We start from the raw sequence: 20,035 nt of genomic DNA on the forward strand, positions 1-20,035 counted from the left end.
GTCACCTGCACACGCCCTCTTTTATTTTGAGACGCAGATGTCTGCTTATTGGGTCGTTGTGTTTTTGTTTGTTCCTCCAGAGGACGGACTGAATTCTCCTCCCCATACCGGACACTGCAATTCAAAATAATAGCAACAACCCTGCAAGTAATGGGCCAGAATACTCACTTGATACCCACTAAAGGAGGGTTTAGATCACTAGCTCTCGGTTACCTTTCGAGAAACATCTGTTTCACATGAGCCCGTTTAAAGTGCATACATCTGTAAATAATAAGCCTGTGTGTGCACATAATTTAATGAATTAGGACATAAAAAGGAATTGAACAGTAGGGGCACAGCAATTAGAGTAAATGCCCATTTTGTTAAAAATGTATTGTTTCCAGCTTTCACTTGGAAACCCTTTTATTATACTGCGGGTTCTGGGGCTTCCAACCTTCCTCATTCCCCCTCCCTGCAAAGAACATGGGAGTTTACTTTGCAGAGTTAGCAGAAGGAAGGAAACCCACGTCACACAAAGCTGAGAGGGGGACTTCAACCCGCTTTCTCCTACTCCACGGATCTGGGCGCCTGAACTGCTCTGTGTCTGGGGATTCTCATCTGTAAAATGGAGCAATAACAGTGCCTTTCTCTTCAGGCTGCTGTGACAATGAGGTGACCGAATTCATTTTATGCACTTAATAAATATTAATTATGATGATGGCGGTTGTTTCATTTTAATAAAAATCAGTCACAACTTGAAACTATTCAGGAGGGAAAAAAACCTTGGTTCAAAACTTTCTTTTGGGGCTTCCCTGGTGGCGCAGTGGTTGAGAATCTGCCTGCCAATGCAGGGGACACGGGTTCGAGCAGGAAGATCCCACATGCCGCGGAGCAACTAGGCCCGTGAGCCACAACTACTGAGCCTGCGCGTCTGGAGCCTGTGCTCGGCAACGAGAGAGGCCGCGATAGTGAGGGGCCCGCGCACCGTGATGAAGAGTGGCCCCCGCTCGCCGCAACTAGAGAAAGCCCTCGCACAGAAACGAAGACCCAACACAGCCAAAAAAACAAAAAACAAAAAAAACCAAAAAAAAAACCCAACTACTTTCTTTTGACTGAATAGACTTGTGGTTGCCAAGGAGGGGTGGGGGAGGGAAGGATTGGGAGTTTGGGATTAGCAGATGCAAACTATTACATAGAGAATGGATAAACAACAAGGTCCTACTGTACAGCACAGGGAACTATATATTCAGTATCCAGTGATACACCATAATGGAAAAGAATATGAAAAAGAATATATATATGTATACCTGAGTCACTTTGCTGTACACCAGAAACTAACACAACATTGTAAATCAACTATACTTCAATAAAATAAATGTTTTTAAAAAGTTTCTCTTGATTGTTAATTTGGTCCTATTTCTCTTTAATTTCTTCACCCCATTTCTAGGGATGGACAAAAAAAAGAAGGAAGGGAGGAGTGGCAATGTGAACGGGAAGTACCATCAGAGATTCTATTCCAAGGATATCAAAGCGAGTGCCAGAAGCCCAAGGAAATACCACGTTCTCATATTTTCAGGCCAATTTTTCAGCTGACACGTTTGTAAGGGCTTGCCATCATGGCCAACGTGGGCCTCCCAAGTTCTAACCACTCCCTCCAGTTTACTTCAGGTGTTTTGAGTGACCCCCCAAATATGCAAATAAGCAAAAGCAGAGACCACTTGAGATGTTCTGAATTTCAAGTTCGTGTTCACTGAACTATACTCAGATATCTCCTGAGCACCTACTGTGCGCCCGGCACGGGGTTACTAACCAGAGCACACATATACGAGCAAAAGGTGCTCGGGGGAGAGAAAGCGTGGCATTTTCTAGAACACACACTGAGGCTTCCACAGAGTGTGGTCCGTTCCTCTCTGCCTCCCTGCAGTTTAAAATGTGTTAAGTAGAGTTGAAAGTAGCTGGGAAAGGTTGGAAGATACTCTATATCCATTTGAAAACCACGCAGGTGTGGAGCACAGGACTAGAATTTGTATTCTCCCACAATAGGACTGCTGCAAGAAACAGACCTCACGTCCAGCCCACTGGGATTCTGGGAAAATCCTGGTTGAGCTCTGCAAAATAAGTGTTAGCAAAATAAGTGCTAAGTATTTGGCAAGCCCCAGGAAAAAGGGTTCCACCCAGAAGGAAAACAAGTTTAACAATGACTGAAATCACTACCCTCCAGTATTCTGTTTACATTCTCCTGCAGTCTATTTACCGTCTACATAAAGAGATAATTAGAGCTCCTGAACAGCAGTAGGAGAGAATAATAGAGGCTAAAGGAAAAGGGAAATAAAAGAGAATGCACAAATATTGAAAAAATATTAATAGCTGAGTATATAGAGCTGTGTTGTTCAATGCAGTAGTCACGAGCCACATGTGACTATTGAAAGTTAAATGAACTAGAATTAAATAGAAAAAAAAATTCAGTTCCTCAGACATACTGGCCACATTTCAGGTGCTCAATAGCTCCACATGACCAGCCATCACCGTACTGGACAACACAGAATTACAGATGGTTCCCGTCCTTGCAGAAAGTTCTACTACAGAGTGCCGGTATCTGGGACCTTAAGGGGTGGTGTGCTTGAACACCTATATCCATTGACTCAACCATGATTAACTGAGTGCTGACCAATTATTTTCTAGCTGTACTAATACCATACGACCATATTGGGAAGACAGAGGTAAAGGACACCGTATCTGACCTCAGAAGACTTCCCAGGTTAGTAAGGGAACCCAATCAATAAAACAAAATGAAACAACACACGCTAAAAAGGAGAAATGAGAAGAAACACAGAAAACAAACCTGGTAACTTTAATGGTCAATATGGTAGTAAGTATCCAAGGGTTCCCTGTAAAGTTCTTTCAACTTTCCTGCATTTAAAAATTTTTTCATAGCAAAGTATTGGGGGAAAATTATTTACTGAGTATTAGGTCTCAGGTACTTTAAAGAAACTCTCTTATTTAAGTCTATGGTAAGCTTGCAGGGTAAGTGTTATGGACCAATGGTACAGATGAAAACCACTGAGGCAACAGCAAAGGCAGCGCATGAGGAGTGCCAGCTCCACTGTACCACGCTATACACATAGGAACGCATGGAGCTTCCACCTAGAACCCACTACATGACCCGTAGACAGTCACTTCAGTTAGCCCATCTGTCTCCTCAAAATCCATAATTCAACAGCTAGATTTCAAACAAAAGAAACAGGTAGAACACGGTATGTAAAAATCCCAGGTACAGAACAATATATTGCACTTAAAATAGCAGTCACCCCTTCGTATCTTTGGGGCATTGGTTTCAGGATCCCCATGGACAACAAAATCTCTGGATGCTCAAGTCCCTTATATAAAATGGCGTACTATTTGCATATAACCTACACATCCACCATATACGTTAAATCATCTCTAGATGACTTACAATGCCTAATACGATGTAGGCGCTATGTAAGTAGCTGCAAATACAATGTAAATACTGTGTAAATAGTTGCCAGCTGTGCAGCAAATTCAAGTTTTGCTTTTTGGAACTTTATGGAATTTTTTTTTTTTTCTGAATATTTTCCATCTGAGATTGGTCAAATCTGCAGATGTGGAACCTGTGGATATGAAGAGCAAACTGTGTCTGAAACCACTGAACTGAGAGCATCATGTGAGAGGCTAGTCACCATCATCTTGATCCACGTAAACTTCATTAAACAGTCAGTTTTCATAGGTTTGGGACCCTCTAAACAAACTACGTGGCAAATAACAAAATATCAATTTTTCAGTGTCTCCTGGAAACTTTTTTTTTTTTCTTCCTGTTTTTCCAGTAATGGAAGACGCAATAGTGCTGGCTGACTAGGAGGTACCACCACTGGTGCCCATCTCCAGACGAGAGTTCTGAGTGCACCAGGAGAACAAGAAAACCTTCTTTCTCGTCTCTCACCTCCCTGCAATTCCTCAGCAAACACAAGGCTGATCCCGACCCCGCCTCCTGCGAGCCGTAGAGGGACCAGGCCAGCGCAGACACGAACAACAAACAGGATGGGAAACAAAAGAGTAAACAGCCTCCTGGTTTCTTCCACAATTTAGAAGGCTGTGGCTTCTATGAGGGAAATAATGTCATCGGAGGAAATTCTGTGGGACAGTTCTTCACCTCTCTCTCTCTTTTCCACCTTTTCCCAAAACCAAAGCACTCCATGGTCCCTTCTTGGTATTACTGGGGCATAAATATCTTCCAGGAAGTCTTCACTGGGCTGTCAGGTGACAGGGTCAAACTGCTGCCAAACTCACCTTCTCTGAGCCTCAAGGTCCTCTGCCGTGAAAAGAGGCAAATCGTACCTGCCTCACAGGATTGCTTGTGATGATGATGTAGGTACAGTCATTAGAGTAGAATCTTGTTAAAAATTTAACCAGCCCAGAAAGCAAACTAAACACCCCACCACAGCTCTTTAAGTTGGTCTCTATTATCAGAAGACAATCATTTCTTTCGCGTTCTAGGGCATGGTTGTGATGACTGCCGTGTGGACCGCAGACGGCTGCGTGTCTTTGGTCCCTCCCCACGGACAGGTCGCTGTACTGAAGGCGAGCTGGCCCATGCCACTCCCCCGACAGCAGGCGGTGACTGACCGCACGCCAGCTCTGCCCCAGCCTTTCCGAGGCCTGGGAGCTTCCGCACCCCCCCGCCTCAGAATAGTGCCACCACGCAGAGAGAAGCACAAGGTACATGCAGCTACCTCGGGTGACAGCCCGGCTGAGCTCTCTGCCACCAACCAACATGCACTGCCAGCCCTGGGCGCCAGCAGTGACAGACTTCCCGCCCAGTTTAGCCCTGGGGGCTGCAGCCTCATCTGACATCACGTGGAGCAGATCTGCCCAGCTGAACCCAGTCCAACCACAGAACAATGAGATAATAAGTTGTTAGGCCACAAAGTTCGGGGGCAGTTTGTTACACAGCAAGATGTCACAAAAACAATCATAAAGAAAGAAGTGATACAACAGCCAAGACGTGGAAGCAACCTAAATGTCCATCAACAAACAAATGGATAAAGAAGATGTGGTACCTATGTATACAATGGAATATTACTCAGCCATAAAAAAGAAATAATGCAGCAACATGGATGGACCTAGAGATTATCATACTAAGTGAAGTTAAGTCAGAAAGAGGAAGACAAATACCATATGATATCACTCGTATGTGGAATCTAAGTTTTAAAAAATGACATAAATGAACTTATTTACAAATCAGAAATACACTCACGGATTTCAAAAACAAACTTATGGTTACCAAAGGGAAAACGTGGCGGGGAGGGATAAATTAGGAGCTTGGGATTAACATATGCACACTACTATATAAGATAGGTAACCAGCAAGGACCTACTGTATAGCACACGGAACTCTATTCAATATTCTGTAATAACCTATATGGGAAAAGAATCTGAAAAAGAATGGATATGTGTATATGTATAACTGAATCACTTAGCTGTACACCTGAAACTAACACAACACTGTAAATCAACTATACTCCAATAAAATTTTTTAAGTGATTTTTAAAAAAATATAATCTAATAGACCCAACCCCCAAAGAACATTATTTAACAGACACTCGAAGCATCCATGTGAGTCTTCAAGAAGCAAGTTCAGAAGGTATGCACTTATTCCACTGCGTAGTTTAAAACTCCGCATCGTAAACTGCACTTAGAATGTACCTCTGCAGCCTACCCCCAGAAAAACTCCTTTCCTGCTCCTTATGACAAAAATGCGTAACCTACGTGATCCTCCTCTTGTGCACCAGCTCTGGTTCTCAGTGGGTTTTAGTTCTTTCTGTAATCAAACTCAGGTTCAAAGTCCTGAGGAGATTGTGTTTGTGTTACAGGGGGCTGCATCACAGTGACATGTGTATACAAGTGTCTCCCGTACATTGTGAGTCCAGAGAGCAGGGACCACATGGGCTTCATCTTGGTGTGTCCGTCCCATCCCCCCCACCTCCCGCCAACCCCTGAACACATCAGGGAGCCTGGCACACAGCAGACATCCAAGAGCCATTTGTTGAACAGGACTCTGCAAGATGGAATCCATCAGTGAGCAATCGAAATGTACTGGCCCCTGACAGTATCTCTGGGCAAAGTGTACCGTGACCACCTGGAAGGTGACAACGGTCAGGTGTAAAAGCCAATTATTTGTTCCACATGGACGCCACTGCATCAGGACCACAGTGCTGTCCCACTGTGACAAACAGGAAGGATGGTCCCCCCGGGTGATGAGCCACAGTCAGAGGAACCATTTCACAGAGGAAAGAGATGCCAACTCGACAAACACGGTCGCCGTTAGTGAAGGCATGCAAGCCGCAGTGTCACGCTGAAACCAGAGAAGCTCTACTCGGGGAACTGTGTGTGTTTTCAGGGCAGAGCAGAATCCTCGTTTACATTAGCTATTATATTACAAATCCTGCAACGTCCCACGTCATGGCCGTAGACATCGATCCCGTGTCAAGGCAGGCTATTTCTCAGCCCATGGGCAGCGCGAGGACCACAGATGGAGAGATGCTCGCAGGGTAACGCATGTGCGTGAGCCGGCAGAGAGGCCGCCGTAAAACCCTCGGAGTGACAGCTCCACCGCCTCTGGGCTGAGGGCAAGGAACTCACTACCCCTACCTCTCTAGAGCGCTCTCCTTGTACAGGTGGCGGGATAACCTCTGGAAGCCCATTTAGGACTTGTGCCGCTAGAAACCCAGCACGGGTTTCTGGAAACTCTGGCCCGGGAAGCAGAAAGACGGCCTTCATCTGCATCCTCCGACTTTCTCAGCGAATCCAAACCCGTTCATCCTGTCTCTAGTTCCTATTGTTTCCTCTGATAAGCAGGGCCCCAGTGAACAATTAAAGCTTTCAATAAATAATCTCTAAGCACATTCATTTGATTGACTGTTATTTGATACAGCAGTTAGTTTCAATGGGGCAGTTAATATTGATCACATAAAGTACTCCAGACAAACATGAAACAGTTCCAGAACTCCATGGATTATTACCCTTTATCTGCCAGTCATCCGGGTTACTTGTAATGGTCACGGAATTTAAAATCAATAATAACAATTAGTGTTCTGCACACCAAAACAGATGAATCATGTGAAATGGGTTTTCATATAAGATCAAAGGTAAAGTGCGCCTATCACGTGGGAGAAGGCTCTCTGAGTTTCCAGGACACACTTGGCAAGGTACTTTCAGGCAAGTCTTCAACACAGCCAGCAAGACAGAAAGAACGGTATTTAGGAAATGTGATCATAAAAACGCATGTGAAATGCCTGACTGTCTTAATCCAAAAAGATGAAGGGTAAAAGATAAAAAGTGATCAAAATGAATGCTAACAAACGTAGTAAAATTCATGGGACTGGCAATTTACTTCCTCTGAGATACGCTTCTAGCTACCTTTTCCCGCTTCCGATTCACAGGCATTAATCGTGATTTTTGGTAATAAAACGGCAACAATGGTATTTTAGCTCCACCACTACTGTAATGTCTGGATAATTAAAACGCAGAGCAACAGAGAAATGTCTCATCATTAAACTGCAACCATCGCACTATGTGAAATCATCCATCCCAAAGACTTGTTTTTCATCAATTATTTGTTATTTATCTGATGTAAATATAAAAAGGACTAATTAAAATGTATGCCTTTTTACACAGCTTCTTGTCATTAAAGCCAATGAAAGCATTCTGAGGACCATAATGAAATAATTATGTTTGCCTTTAAGAATTCTCTTCAACAACACATGGCAGTACTGAGCTAAATTAAAACATCAGGAACTAAATTTCGCTTGCCTCCATTTCCATTTTAGTTAATTATACCCCCAAGGTTTCCAATAGGCCAGACCCTAAAAAATCTTTTGAAGCTGAAACAGCCTTCAGATCGTCAGCCTTTTTATAATCATGAACTCTGATGATAAGACAAAGGTACCATAGCCCCCAAAGCCTTAATATTTTTGAGAAGAGGTATTTATTACTGAGGTCTTTGTTTGCTCTGAAAATTAGGGAAGTATTAGGATAAATGTGATCCAAAGCTTCGTTTTCAGGTTAGCTGATACACTCATCTTATCTGGTCTTATCTGCATCATTTCTACCACAGTATTTTGAATTTAGCTATTCTTTTTCCCTGATTTGATAACATTTAATCCGTGGCGAACAGTAATTGATCAATATCAACAACAAAAACAAACATTTCACTATATCTGAGTCGAATCAGGAGAATAACTCCTTATTCAATACTCAAACTTAAAAAAAACAAAACAAAGAGCAATCTTTAAGAGTAGACTGTGAAGCCATGAACTTGAAAAAATAAAATAGGACCCTTTCATTAGAATTTCTCCTTCTCCAGACCTCAAATTGGTGACACTTGTAAAAGCAAGAAATAGTAAAAAAAAATTTTTTTACATCTGAGTTTAAGAGAAAAGGAAGAAGGAAAGAGGAAAGGAAAAACTGCCAGGCGGTTTCAGGGCTGGTGGCAAATGCAGTGGCTTTCACCTGCTGTCAGATGATGCCAGTGGGGTGGGAACGCCGTGTTTAGAAAAGTAAACAGGAGTCCCAGGGATTAACTCTGACAATGTGAATTCCGCCCATCTGGTTCTGTGTGGAGAGTCAACAGGGTTCACGGGGGATGATATTTGACTGCCGGATAGACTGTCTTCTGAGACATCAGAGGGAAACTGTTGACGGCTGCGAAACAAAGATCTAGTACATGACAACCTAAAATTGCAATTATAATCCCAGAATCTGCTTGTATTAAAACCACACCCAAGTCAGTCTTTGTTCCGCTTAGAGAAATTTCCTTTCGGGAAAGAGGGACATTGTCACCCACGATCAGCCTTGTTAAAATCAGCTCCCCCCGCCACCCCCCCCACCCCCGTCCCAGTTCGCTTCATCAGCTGCCGGGGAGCCTGTGCTCTGAGAGAGGAAACGCTCAGCAAGGCTGGGTCACCTCCTGACGTCAGTTCCTGTTATCCTGCCTTATCGTGCTGGGGACCAGGAGTCTTATCTTACTGAATGGCCCCCCTTTCAGCTCCCCATCCTGCAAGGCCAGAGAAAAAGCAAGTCAGCGGTTCCACTGCCTGTCTGAACTCCCATCTAAGAAGCTCTGAAAGCTCCAGATAAATAATAGAATACTTGCAGGCTCACCCTCTACGGCTGCCTAGGTGGAGAGAACTTTTGCAACTTTATTTTTTATTCATCGGAAGGGGTTTAGGGGCTGGGATGGGACGGGAATCATGCCTCTTAGTGATGAAGCAAGGAGGCGGGAAGGAAAAGAGGAGCATTCAGGGCGACATATTGAGTGATTAGATTGTGTTATTAGATCTTACAGATGGGCAGGTTATCTCATCTCCTATTTAATTTAACAAGAGGTGCTTGGGCCAAGCCACTTACAGACAGGATACTGATAAATCTGAAACTGGAGTTAACTCTCCTCTCTCCATCACCTCCAACTCCAACTTTTTACGAAGAAGCTGGCCAAGAACTGATACAGATTTGTTCATAGTGATTCAACGTATAATTCCACCCCTCCCCCACTCCCAACACACACACACACACACACACACACACACACACACACACACACACACACACACGCTGGCATCAGAGCCACGGTCATAATACTCAAATCCATATTGCAAGGGACGCCTTCTATTTACAGATCTACATTTTGCCACAAAAGGAATTCGTGTTCAGAAGAATGACCCAGAAGCAAAAGGCGATCTTCAGTCATAACAGAAAAATTAAGCTGTGAGTGCTCCAGTTATACTGACCATCAAGTCCAAACAAAGGCTTTCTGTGCCACTCCTGGGTGCAAGGGGCAACCCTAGGAGATGTCATAATATTGAAATATCTGGCATATTTAAATGGCTTATGTGGGAGTTGTGGCAGTGTATTTGAAAGTGGGTTATTCTAGAAAATCTGAGATGTATGATTGCCATAACTACCCTGTAATTTGAAAGGCAAGATTCTACATTAATATCTTTTAGAAAGGTTTTTAGCCCAGATTTTTCTGATAAACCTTCATCAAAAAACTCCCATTTCTGAAATAATCTAGTTAATTGATAGTTAACTGAATTTATATTAGAACATTTAAAATATAAAAATGTCATTTAGGGAGAAATTTATTGGCACTTACATGTAACTCAAACTCTATAGAAGATTCTTTTTAAGATGTTCTAAAATGAACAGTGCATTCACTGTTTCGTAAGTCCTGTTCGACTCGAAGAGTTTTCTATTTTGCAACTTGGTTTTACATCTTCATCTTCCTCGCAGAGAGAACTTTCTAGTTAAAAAATTCCCACCCTTTAAAAAAATTTTTTTCGATTTTAAAGATTCTAAATTCCTTGACAGCAGAATTTATAATCTTCATCATTTATCACGTATTTCCCTTCTGAGATTATCTATGCGTTACATTTCACAAGAATGTAGAAAGGAAAAACGGTAAGGTTTTCTTTCTTTTTTTAGCCATCTCTGGGGCTTAACATGTTGAAGGGAAATTATAAGCACCTGATATCCAGAAGAACTTTCTTTTGCGCTTTAAAGCAAAGTTCGTGACAATACCGACTGGTTATATATGGTCAGAGCCAGGCTTCCAAAAATGAGAAGAAAACTTCTGGTTCAGGTCAGTGAACCTATCAGAAATTGCGCTGCTGGTCATTTATCTACTAAGAGAAGAAAGGCCTAGTTCCGATGCGAGGGCTTTGCATTTGGGCTGGGAAATCAAATGCTACCAAGAGTTTCCACATCCATTCCACAGCCTAAGCTTAAGGGACACATGACTACCTCTCCTAGCATTCTGATCTATTTTTTGGGGAGTCTATCCTTTTCTGGTGATAAAATTTAAACTTCTGCATTTTTTCTTGTAAGTTGCACATCAGTGCTTCCCTACCCAAAGTGCCGAGTTACCTGGATACTGAAAAAATTTTAGTAATTCTTTTTTCCTACGGGGAAGGAAAACTTTGTGAATCTTCCACTTGTTTTCAAACGGCCCTATCCTGCACTCCCTGAGATTTAAGTAGAATTCCCTTTTCTTTTCTTCTTTCTGATGGTGTTAGTTACCACTGTCATGTGGCCAAGAAGCAGAAAATTATGTCCTACTTTAGAAAAACAATTGAGCCTTTTCACTGAAATATTTATTCAAAACCCCATTCAGTTCATACGGTGGCTGTCAGCCTTTATTTAGTCTCTCTTTCAGAGGGTATCTTTGATTTTGCCACTTTGACCCCAATTTATATCTCACTAGGAGAGGATTTAGATACTGTTTAATACTTAAAATTCAGGTCCCAGCGCTTAGGAAAGGAGACGTCTTTCCTTCCTAAATCATAACATCGATACTGTTTGTTTTTAAAAACAGATTATTTCTCCTCATTAGAAAAGAAAATCTGTTTTTCCTTTTTTCTTTTGATGTGTTATGAGCAGGGAGAAGACAGGGAAAAGGGCCAAGAAGTTGTCACACTCATGATTTCACCGAAAGCAACTACTATATTTAGACCACAAATATTAGGCTTTATCTTATGCCCACTGAGCAATTAATGCTGAAAACATCTGGAGCAGCCTAAACCCAAGGTAATCCACGAGGCACCTGAACAGAGACTTAGTGACTCTGACACCTCCAGGGGCCGTCTTAAATCATATTATTTACACCATGTTCCCTTAGTAACTCGCTACTCCTGACTTCGAATTTTTAGAGGCAATTCACAGGCCCTACTCCAACCGACAGCTGGTTGGCATATCATTTTTCTGCCTTAAAATTAAAAAGGAAAATAAAGAGAATATTCTAACACCTTTCAAAGAATGCTTCTGGTGTGTTGTACATTCAAAGGGTTTACTCCAATTCCTACTACACACACACACAGACACACACACACACCATAAAAAAATAAGTAGGATCTCAAAGCAGAAAATAGTTTTGGTTAGAATTTAGTACTATTTTTTCCCTTCTGGCCCACTGCTTCCTCTGTGTTAAGAGCACAAACAGATCTGCTTCTTGTCAAAACAGTCATTGAGTAAAATGGAAAAGGTTGCGGTTTTTATGTTTGTACTTATACAAACAGGGCCCTAATATGCTTTAACTTCAAAAGCCCTAACTGGCTGTGCCACCCTGAGCCAAACACCGCGTGGCAGAGCTGTGTCAGAACTTTTATTTATGCTTAAAAACTTAAACCACTTGAACAGCTAAACTGACCTGTCCTAAAGCGGTTTGTGCGACTCTGCAGGGGCCTAAGCGATATTTACACCCTATTCATTTAACCTGGAGTCCGGGGGTGGGAGCCAAACCCTTGTGAAATTGACCACAGTGAGCACTAATTGCCCTGCTTACAAAAATAAGACACTGAAATTTCTGAAATCCCTTTGTCATTTGCCTTTATTTACTTTGTCTAATGCAAGCTTCTTTGATTAGCTGAACTTTGCTGTTATCAACACTTCTTGCTTATCGGCTGGCCCTAGGTGAATGACACATTCACCACTAGCCTCTCCCCAGATAAGGCAAATCCCTTGTTTAACTTGTTCAAGAACAAACAAAGTTCCCCCCCAAACTCCTGCAACTTAATAGGCACTTTTGGAGAGTTAATTACAAAAGGAAGAATGTCTACTTGTAAAACCTCTACTAGGTCTAATAGCTTGACGCCAGGGTCCTGAGCATTCTTTTTTCCTTTGTTAAAAAACGTTTCATTAAAACTTTCTCTCACAAGAAGAAGTTTGAGGGAGCCCTAGTTCCCTGAGATTCCAAATGAAATCGTTCATACTGTTTTAATTGCTACAGAGAGGAGGGGGGTAGGGTCTAAAAGATCTGTTAGTGGGTTGGAAAATTATTTTGTAACAGTTTCTTTGAGCTCTCCAGAAAGAAAAAGAGGCAGCAGGAAAGAAAAAGCATTTGAGGAGCAGCTGAAAATGAGGACGCCTTCTGAAAATGATCTTTTTATCCTGGTTATGGCTCTACGAAATACTAAGTCAGACAGCTAGACTGCTGGCATCAGATGGTTATTGACTTTTCAGCTACAAACCTGTTGATTTCCTGGACCCCTGAAGCAAGTCTTTATTCTTAAGAAAAAGTTTCAGAAGAGGGTGATTTAAATCTTGTCATTGTCCCCTCTCTCTCCTTTTTCTTCCCTCTTTAGATAAGCCATCACGTTCTTAGGAAAACTCAATTTCTTCCAGTTAAACTTTGACCTCTTTGAAAACAAAGATTTAAAATGTCATTTTCAGGCTAATGCTCCAATGAATTGTCAAATAAAGTACTAAAAACATTTTGATAGATAGCTGAGCCATTTATCTAAATCACCGTCAGGGCAGCGATGCGTCCAGCAGGCTCCCACTACAGCCACCGAAGGTGGGATTTTCTGGGACTGCTGGTCATTTCTCAAGCCTGCAGCCAGGCTACTGTTGACCAGTGCGTGCCTCGGCACCCTCTCAGAATCAGATAACCAAATAGTCAATATTTTTTAAAAAAACTGGGCTACCCCACTTATGTTTCCTTCCCTTTAACCCACGTCCAGGTTCCCGGCTGAATTGCAAGATATGGAAATAATGGATGGCTCAGCCCAAGGGGTGTTCATTGCCAGTAGTTTTCTAGCAAAACAGCAACTTCTTAGAGCAACAAAGTGACTCGGAAAGGTGGCAGCAGGGTCAATGCTAAGAAATATTGCCTTTCCTCCGCAAGGAAAACATTGGCGGCGGCGGCAGCTTTAACTGGTGGTTTATGAACTTCAGGAGCAGCAGCAACCTTAATTAGGCTAAATTCCTTGCAAGGAAGATGTCATATTTTAATTACTTTGGACCGTTGAAACACACAAGGGGGGGATATACATATAACTAGTAGCTAATCCAAAGAACAGCAAAGTTAAATTCCCCTCTGCACATATCTTAGTAAAAACTGTACAAACGTTGTCAAATTGCCTCACTTGAAGAATGTTTCAAAGTCCTGTGGTCACTCTACTTTTTCCCCCCTCCACGCACATTTTCTAAAACTGTTTTCAAGGGACTGTAGGGTCGGTAAGGAGAGAAGCAGGGGTCGGCAGGGGTTGTTTGGGAAGAAAACACCTAACAGGAAATTTTCAGCAGAGGGAATCAATATGCACACCAGCATAGCACACCCTTTCAGCATTAAATCATTAAATCCTTTGTCTGGCTACCAGTGCAATTTGTTTCCAATGTCTTCATTGCATGCAAGCGAGACAATTCATATTTTTTTCTTGGTAGAAGAAGGGAAAAAATAAACCTACATTGCGCAGTGTGCCGATGCTGCCATTCGGTTTGGGTCAATCCACTGAAGCATGCTTTGAGAGCTTTCTCCTGGAGCATGCAGGAAGACGGGCTCGCAGTGTAGAAATCCAGGATTTGCCCAGGACTCACTGACAGGACATCCATACAGTCAAACATGATCTCCCCTGCACCGAATGTCTGCAAAAGTGCTTATCCTCTAGGTGTGGAGGCAAATGGCATAGAAAAGTCCACCCAACTCCATCAAACTCTGCCCCCTTTTTGGCACGTAGGCTGTTGGTCTTTTTCCCAGCCTCGAATCATGAATTATGACAGACAAGCCAGCTAAAAGCCTGTAATTGATCCAAATGATCATTTACCATTTTCCAGGCTTGCTCGGCCAATCCAGCCGGGGCGGGGGGTTCCCAGAAAGAGCCCAAGTTCTCCTTCTAGGCAGACGCCTGCAAAAAGCCTTCGGAATGCGGTGCGGATCCTACCCGGACGGTGCCCAGACCAGCCCTGCCCGGCTCGCGCGCGTCCTCGGCATCCCCGTCCTCAGGCGGCTCACGCGGGGACTCTGATCCCCCCTTTGGCAAAGAATAGACCCTCCTGCCTCTGAACAGCTCACTTCCTACTACTTCTGTCACACAGAATGAAAGATTGAATTGCCTAATATATGCGAGTGAACTTTCGGTGAACCCTTCCCGGGCTGCTAACCTTCAAATGACCCAGCGAGTCTGACATCACCAGCTCCCAGGATTCTCACAGAGCCGAGCACTCCCAGCAGCCCCGCCGCGCGGGCGGCCCGCGGCCCGGGCGCGCGCACCTCCCGCCCCGCGTCTCCGCTCCGAGCGCGCGGGGCCCGGGGCGCCCGGAGCCACAGGGAGGAGGAGCGCGCGCGGTCCGGAGCCGCCGGGAGGAGCGCGCGGGGCCGGGACGCCGCTCGCCAGCTCCCGCCCTTTGCGCCCCAGTTCGCGGGGCTTCGCTCGGCCGCGCGCCCCCCTCGCCCGCCCCCGGCCCAGCCTTTACATTCCTCCGTGCGCCTGTCTGTCTGTTAAATGCCTTGTAACGTGTGTGTTTTTCCACTCCTGCAAAAGCACAGCAAGCCGTAAACCGGAGCACGGAGAAGAGCCGCCCCTGGGGAAGCCTGGGGTCCAGAAACTTTCCATTTGATAGTCTTTTTCTGTCTGTCCCTCTTGCAGGCCGAAGGGACTGCGTTGGCTCGGGAAAAAAAAAAAAAAAAAAAAAAATCCAGCTTTCTGGATTCATTTACTTCTTAAAATTCTCCCAAGTCTACACGCAGCCTACGAAGGAGTCGAGAATTATCGGTAGTTCCTCCTGCCCCAGACACACACAGACAATCACACAGATATGCAGGACCTCATAATATAACACAGTGGTCAACAGTGTGGATGTGGAAGTCAAACTGAACTAGATTCCAACCCACTGAGCAGCTATGGGATCTGGGACAGGTACCTAACCTCCCCGAGCCTCAGCTTCCTCATCTGAAAAATGGGAGCATGCTACTGGCCACCTCAACGGATTGCTGTGAGGACAAAAAGAAACAGTGCTTGCATGGCACTCGGCACACACCCTAGACCAGTTAGCTGTGACTCATCCTCTTATTTTTAACAGGGGAAACAGAAGCCCAGGGAGGCTGAGAGCTGCTTGAGGTCCCACAGCCAGAATCATGGCTAGAACCCAGCTCCCTGGAATCCCAGCCCAACGTGGAAATTACTTTCCTGTTGCGGACGAGCGCGGATGAGCCCTCTCATCACATTCCCACCCCACCCCACCCCCACCTAACACACACAGATTTTGAGAACTGGTTAAGTGTGAAAGTTCTGTATTTCCAAGGGCCACTTTTCACCCATACTAGCCCCTGCTCAAACTTGGCTATTTATTAGAAGACAGTAATTTTAAGGAAAAGGGACTAATTTTTTGTACCTCTCACACTGAAGCTTTTCAGCCATCCCTGAGAAGGACAGATGCAGAGTTTACAAATCAACCCAGGCAGAAAGCTGTGAACGGGAGAGCCAATCCACCCTGCAGCCATTTTGCACCACTTGCTTAAAGGATGCAACGTACATCAAAGAAAGGAAGCTCCGGGGGAGGGATTAAAACACGTTAAGTCCTCCACTGCCCCTCCACCGTTGACTAATAATTCTCCCACAAAGCAGGGAGGGCGAGTGGGCGGGCAGGGGGGGACGGCTTCCTTGCCTCTCGCAGGGAAGCGCGCACTGCAGCCTCCTTTCTGTGAATGGGCTGGAATGGGCCCTGGCATCCAAGCCTTCTAAAAGCCTGTCGGGCACTCGCCCCGTGCTGCTCGGCTAGCAGAGTTGCTAAGTGGCACTCATGGTGTAACATGAAAAGTATGCATGGCACACACTTACCAAGTCAAAGATTCTTTCAGGAAGGTGTAGGCAAACAATTTTCAGCCCAGCAAGCTCAGTTCTTGCGATTGCAAAGTCCAGGGCGATAAAGGGGTAAGCTTTTGCTGAAACTATGTGTTTGTTATTCTCTCTCTCTCTTTTATATGGTCATCATTTTGTAACAGAGCTTTATTATAAGAAATCCTTTAACTACAAAGAAAACACACATTTTAAACAAGGAGCGCAGAGGAATTTACAAAACATTTAACACTCTGTCATTAAGATAGTTGTAAAGATACACAAAGCACCACATTGTGTGCCAATTGCTGCGTGGTCCATGGGACTTATAGCTCCAAATGCTTATTTAAGGTCCTTAGAGTGCCTTGGAAACTGGGCTCGTTTTGTACAGGATCATGGAGGTGGGTGAAAAGTTCTTTGAGGACGGAGAGGAGGGAGCTGTATTTAAAGTACAGCAGGAGGAACTAAGAGATGAGAAACATGGCACCGTGGCCAGGTGTGTGTGTACGGGTTACCCATGGCACTTTCTTGCTCACTCAGCATCTTTCCAAAGGGTAGGGTGCACTGGTCACAAGGAAGTGAACATGCGGATGGGGTCCCCCAAATTCTGTTTACTCTCAGTTCTTAAGCTAGAGTTATCAGCCTCATCTAGGAAGGGAGACAACGGCTCCCAAATTTCTTTCCTCAGTAATCTGTCACGGCACAAAAACAATAACAGAGAGGTGTGTGTGTGTGTGTGTGTGTCTCTTTGTGTGGTAGGGGTTCAGAGATTGGTGTTTTCTTTCTTTGCACAAGAAAATTTTACATTTCTATTCACCTAGGAACACAGTTCTCTTAACTGTAGAGAAATAAACTTGAGCCTTGAAATGAAGGATCAGGGCTTAAATCCTTGTGAGTGGAACATTATGGGTGTTTTACGGTGCGACAGTATTCACTAGTCAGTTCATCATTTCTCATCATGAATCGATTACATGGATAGCAACTATTAGGGTTATTATTTAATCCAAGTGTTAACTTACAAAGCAGCCCCCAAATTTAGCCACACGTTTCTTATTTCTTCGTCAGTAAATCTAATTCTTATACTTCTTGAAAACCTGATTCTTCTTCTACCTTCTTCATCTTAAAAAAAGATAAGGGAAAGATACACAAATAAGCCCCAGTTCCTTAATACATATCCATGCACCATAAAGATTAATGAACAGGTAGAAGGTGAAAAATGGCCTAGTTAATTTGTGGATAATGAAGTTTAAATTATCGACACCTATTTTAAACATTAATTAAACGATATGGAAGAACCGTTGCCCAAATATCCTCTTAGTAAGGCATAAAATAACATTCTGATATGTGTCATTGCCCGTTTTCTTTATGCTTGATCAATGATAAAAGGAACTCTAACAAAAGTATTTCCAACCACAAACAAACAAAACAGCAAAAGTTTGAGCCCCAAATTCATTTTGTTTCAGAGTAACTGTGTATTTGTCAGTGTGACACAGCACATTTGAAACCCATAATCATAAAACAAAAATTTATAGCCAGGGTTCAGGGTCTACATCTGTTTCTCTGGTTTCTGTACAGCAATTACCCACTGGACAATCCAGAAAGAAACACCATGAATCATGCTCTGCAGACACGTTTCAACTGGAGAGTTTGGTGAAGAAAGAGCAGGCGTCTCTGTGCACCAGCACTACAGCCGGCCGTGTTCAAAACTGGTCACATGCCTCGTGATGTCTAAATAAAAAGATTCTCACAGGCGCTGACATCCACCCCAGGCACAAGTCACGCAAAGTGCTGGCCACACGGAGGTGGGGCGGAGAGCGGCGGACACGGATCGTATTTTAAGAAGACACACCTGTCTCTTTCATGGTTTTGTTTTCGTTTATTTTTATTTATTTACTTTTACTTTTTTTTTTTTTTTTTTTTTTTTTTTTTTTTACCGTTAGCCTCATGTAAACCCCTCTTGCCACACTTCTGCGGAAAAAGCAACCGGCAGCACTGAGGGAGCGTGGGTTTCGGCAGGGCAGCCCGGACGGGGGTGTGCGGCGGCACAGGGCAAGTGCTGAGCTGGTCCGGGGGCTTCTGCACCCCTGGCTCAGCCGCTTCCCGCGCTGGGAGCTGCGGAGGTCCTCACACTGATCCACAGCAGAAAGCGCCCTGGCCTGTCGGTCTGAACACCGGCTCCTGGGCCGGGACTGGTGGTGTCCGTGATTCTCAGGCCCACAGGCAGCAAGCTGCATCCCAGACGTGAGCCCGCATCCCCGCAGACGCCGGGGCTTCTCAGAGCCCAGGAAACACGTGTTCTTCCTCAGAAACGTCTCTCCACCTCCAGGGCTGGCCGCTGCGTCCTTCCTTCCCTTGGCTCCTTCTTCTGTAGCTTCCTGCTTTTCCCAGTTTCCTGGACGAAGTTTTCCCACCCGTTACTTGCGGACAATGTCCCCAGGACGGGGCCACCGCCCCCCTCCCGTTCCAGACCCGAGTGGCCTCCTGGGTGCTTCCCTGCGTTTGCTGTGCGTGGCTCCTGCCCCCGGGTTCCTGCCGGTCCCACCTGGAGACCAAACTCCTGCCTCCCCCGACCCCCCCCCCCCCCCCTCGAGCCCCGCAGTGCCAGCAACGGGCTCCAGTGGGTCCTCAGCCCCCCGGCCACCCCTGTTGGCACCGGCTCGTGTGTGGGAGCCGGGGAGGCCTACCTGTGGCTATTTCCTCTTGTTTATTTTTTCCCTGTTTTAATTTAGATTTTTTAAAAAGTACTGCATGTTCATAAACAATCAGAGTCCAGGAGATTAAAAAGTGAAAAAGTAATGTGTAAACTCTCCATGTGTTCACTCCTCAAATGCCGAGCCCTGTGCCAGGTGCCGGGCATATATCCCTGTATCTTCTGGGGGGATTGTTTGTTGCTTTTATACAAATGTAATCAAATAATGCATACTGTTCTACGACATTTTTCTATTTAGTAATAAATAGTACATACAGAACTATCTCATTAAAAAACAACAATAAATAGCTCAATTAAAAAAAAAAACAGGATAGTGGAGAAAGATGGCGGAAGAGTAAGATGCGGAGATCACCTTCCTCCCCGCAGATAAATCAGAAATACATCTACATGTGGAACTGCTGCTATAGAACACCTACTGAACGCTGGCAGAAGACCTCAGACCTCCCGGAAGGCAAGAAACTCCCCCACGTACCTGGGTAGGGCAAAAGAAAAAAGAAATAACAGAGACAAAAGAATAGGGACGGGACCTGCACCAGTGGGAGGGAGCCGTGAAGGAAGAAAGGTGTCCACGCACTAGGAGCCCCTTCGCAGGCGGAGACTGCCGGTGGCGGAGGGGGGAAGCTTAGGAGCCGCGGAGGAGAGCGCAGCCACAGGGGTGCGGAGGGCAAAGCGGAGAGATTCCCGCACGGAGGCTCGGTGCTGACCAGCACTCACCAGCCCGAGAG

At 44.6% G+C, this 20,035-nt stretch overlaps 1 protein-coding gene across 5 annotated transcripts in view; it reads right to left on the reverse strand.

Moving 5' to 3' along the window:
• RARB (retinoic acid receptor beta) overlaps positions 1-20,035 on the reverse strand; it is a 794,130-nt gene that overhangs the window by 165,646 nt on the left and 608,449 nt on the right. Inside the window, exon 1 of one of the 5 annotated variants that reach the window (XM_036851915.1) lies at positions 16,158-16,203. The exons of 1 other annotated variant lie outside the window; for it this stretch is intronic. Coding sequence is in view for 1 of the 4 variants with exons in the window: in XM_036851912.1 (XP_036707807.1) it covers positions 14,234-14,390 (157 nt within the window). In the remaining 3 variants the exon portion in view is untranslated. Of the gene's footprint in view, positions 1-14,233; positions 14,898-14,927; positions 15,007-16,157; positions 16,204-20,035 lie in introns of those variants that run through there. 3 more of the 5 variants (XM_036851914.1, XM_036851912.1, XM_036851913.1) reach the window with 3 other exon arrangements.

Source organism: Balaenoptera musculus, chromosome 4, assembly GCF_009873245.2.
Source record: "Balaenoptera musculus isolate JJ_BM4_2016_0621 chromosome 4, mBalMus1.pri.v3, whole genome shotgun sequence".
NCBI lineage: Eukaryota > Metazoa > Chordata > Mammalia > Artiodactyla > Balaenopteridae > Balaenoptera > Balaenoptera musculus.